Source organism: Clupea harengus, chromosome 12 (genome assembly GCF_900700415.2).
Source record: "Clupea harengus chromosome 12, Ch_v2.0.2, whole genome shotgun sequence".
Lineage (NCBI taxonomy): Eukaryota > Metazoa > Chordata > Actinopteri > Clupeiformes > Clupeidae > Clupea > Clupea harengus.
In genome coordinates this window covers 27,973,073-27,975,684 of record NC_045163.1, presented here as the reverse complement: position 1 = coordinate 27,975,684, position 2,612 = coordinate 27,973,073, and the positions used below count along the sequence as shown (strand labels likewise).

Below are 2,612 nucleotides of genomic sequence, written 5' to 3'. Positions count from 1 at the left end.
CTGGTACGCCGGTGAAGACAGAGTGGGTATTGATTCACACACTGCACAGCTGCAAATGCACTCTTTAATATCTGTCATCTATAGCAGTGGTTCTCAAACTAGGGGTCGGGACCCCAAGTGGGGTCGCCAAACCTTTTTTGGGGGTCGCGAAATGATCTTGCTGCCCTGTGCATCAACATATTAGGCTTTGACATGCTGTATAGTCTATCAGAAATGGTGTTTTCTACATCAGGGTGGATAATGAAAACTAATATTGTCTCAGCAAGCAGTCTCATCATTCCAGATGAAACTGAATTTAGACCTATAATATCCTGTCAAAATGTGTGGGGGGTCGCGAGACTTGGCAAATGGATTTTATGGGGTCCCCGGAATTTTTTTTTGAGAACCACTGATCTATAGACTAAGACTGAGACTAAGACTCTGGAATTGGTCAGGTTTGGCCTGGAATTGTTCTAAAAATGGTTCTAGAATGGTTCTGTATCCATGGCAGACTACAGTCGAAAAACGTTCCAGAGTTAGTTGGTTGCTATGTGGATAACTACACTGTTCCACACATCACTATAGAACATCACACATCACTACAGAAACTGCCAGGGGGGACACGTTTCAGTACACCTACCTCAAAAAAACGAATCCACAAGCAATCCAGCAGCACTTAGCATTTACGATACTAACCCTTTTATTCCTCTTCACCTCAATCACTGTTTGAAAGTAACACATTAAGCTCTGCATGCATGAGGTCCATCCCTGCTCTACACGAAGCTGATTCCCAAAATGGCAGTTGGCTCACAAGCTTGGACCCAATTCCGGGTCATCCCAGGTACCCAGCTGCCTTTTGGTGGCCGAAACCCATCATCAGATTGTTCCGGAAGCCCTTAACTGACTGGATCAGAGACGACGGTCAGCTCATCCGGGAGAGCAGGGAGAGACGTGAGACATGAAAGTGACGCAGTGAGTCTCCCCCGACTACATAACTCCAGCCCACTGTCCCCAGAACAGTGGAACCAGGGTTACCAGGGTTACCAGCGCCGTCAGGGCGGTGGCCTCTGGTCCGGGGCCAGCCGCTCCTCTGTAGTACCGATAGTCGGACTGGTTGCGAAGCGAGTCTCCGTCGTACCCGTGCCCGTTCCTGCGGCCGTGCCCGTACCCGTAGTGGTTCCTGCCCAGGGACCCCAGGCCGTACCCGACAGCCGCCCCGCCGATGACCCCCGCGGCGGCTGCCCCCGCCAGCTTCAGTCCCTGCTTGGACGACCCCTTGCTCTGGGAGGGGGGCACCTTGCTGCCCATGCCCACCCCTTTGCCCCGCCCTCTGAACCCACCTCCGCGCTTGCAGTGGGCGCCGCCGGGGCAGAGGGCGGCCGCCAGCAGCAGACATGCCCACATGAGATGCACCTTCTGCTGGACCCGCATGTCTGGATGGTTCCTGAGGAGATGGAAGGGGCACTTTAAACAACCACTGCGATTACTGCAGCACCCTATCAAAGCATTGTGTTTATATGTGCGAACGAGTGTGTGTGTGTGTGTGTGTGTGTGAGGAAATCCCTGCTGTCTCATCTCAGAACTTACAACTTGTACTATGAAGGGCAGGCACTGCAGCTACGCCAAAGAGAGGTGTGTGTGTGTGTGTGTGTATGTGTGTGTGTGTGTGTGTGGATGTCATGTGGATGCATGCGTACGTGCCTCTGCTTTTGTGTCAACAGGAAAGCACCCAAAGAAGGAGTAATCTTTTATATATCAGTTATATTTCTATTCAATTCTATACCCATTCAATCAAGGGCAAGCCTCAGTTATGTATAATAGTGTGGTTGTGTATAATAGTGTATAATAGTGTGTTTGTGTGTGTGTGTGTGTGTGTGTGTGTGTGTGTGTGTGTGTATAATAGTGTGGTTGTGTACCCATTCACACTGATTCACACCTGATGCACTCCCAGGCTGGCCAGAATAAGCAGTCAGTCTGTTTGCCTAACCACCACACTGAGCGTTGACAATGAACCCCGATACTGGAAAGAGCACGAACACTCGCCTCAATCATCAGACAATTACAGTGCCCGTATCAGCCCAGTGTGTGTGTGTGTGTGTGTGTGTGTGTGTGTGTGTGTGTGTGTGTGTGTGTGTGTGTGTGCACGTATCAGCCCGGTGTGCTTTCACAGCAAATTTTACGCTCCAGTGCACACAAAAACACACAAGGTGTACAGACAGCGAGAAAACAGTCATTTGTACAAGTAGTGTACGAGTTATTTCCCTCACAGCAAAAGTCTTTTCTAAAACAGTATTTCTAACTCTATCTAAGTGTTAGAAAAGTGACTATAGTGGCTGCTAATTTGGGAAAAAAGATTGTTTTCAGTAGCTGATATGTGCATTATTTTGGAGTATTACACGCCTTTACCATTAGATTAGATTAGATTCAACTTTATTGTCATTGCACATAGTACAAGTACTGAGGCAACGAAATGCAGTTTAGCATCCAACCAGAAGCGCAAAATAGCAAAAAGTGCAGAGTATGTGCATATGTAAAGTGTAATAATAAGTGAATAAATAGATATGTACAGTAAGAAATAGATATGCAATATGAACAGTAATTGGGACAAGAATAGCAGCAATTGAGGTAAGAAG

General features: G+C 47.9%; 1 protein-coding gene across 1 annotated transcript; it reads right to left on the bottom strand.

Annotated features, from left to right (window-relative positions):
* Positions 1–414: 414 nt before the first annotated feature.
* sprn2 (shadow of prion protein 2) lies at positions 415–1,420 on the bottom strand. The gene has a single exon (XM_031577381.2). It carries the CDS (start codon positions 1,408–1,410, stop codon positions 967–969), a length of 444 nt encoding a protein of 147 aa, XP_031433241.1. The 5' UTR covers positions 1,411–1,420; the 3' UTR covers positions 415–966.
* Between the last annotated feature and the right edge of the window lie 1,192 nt (positions 1,421–2,612).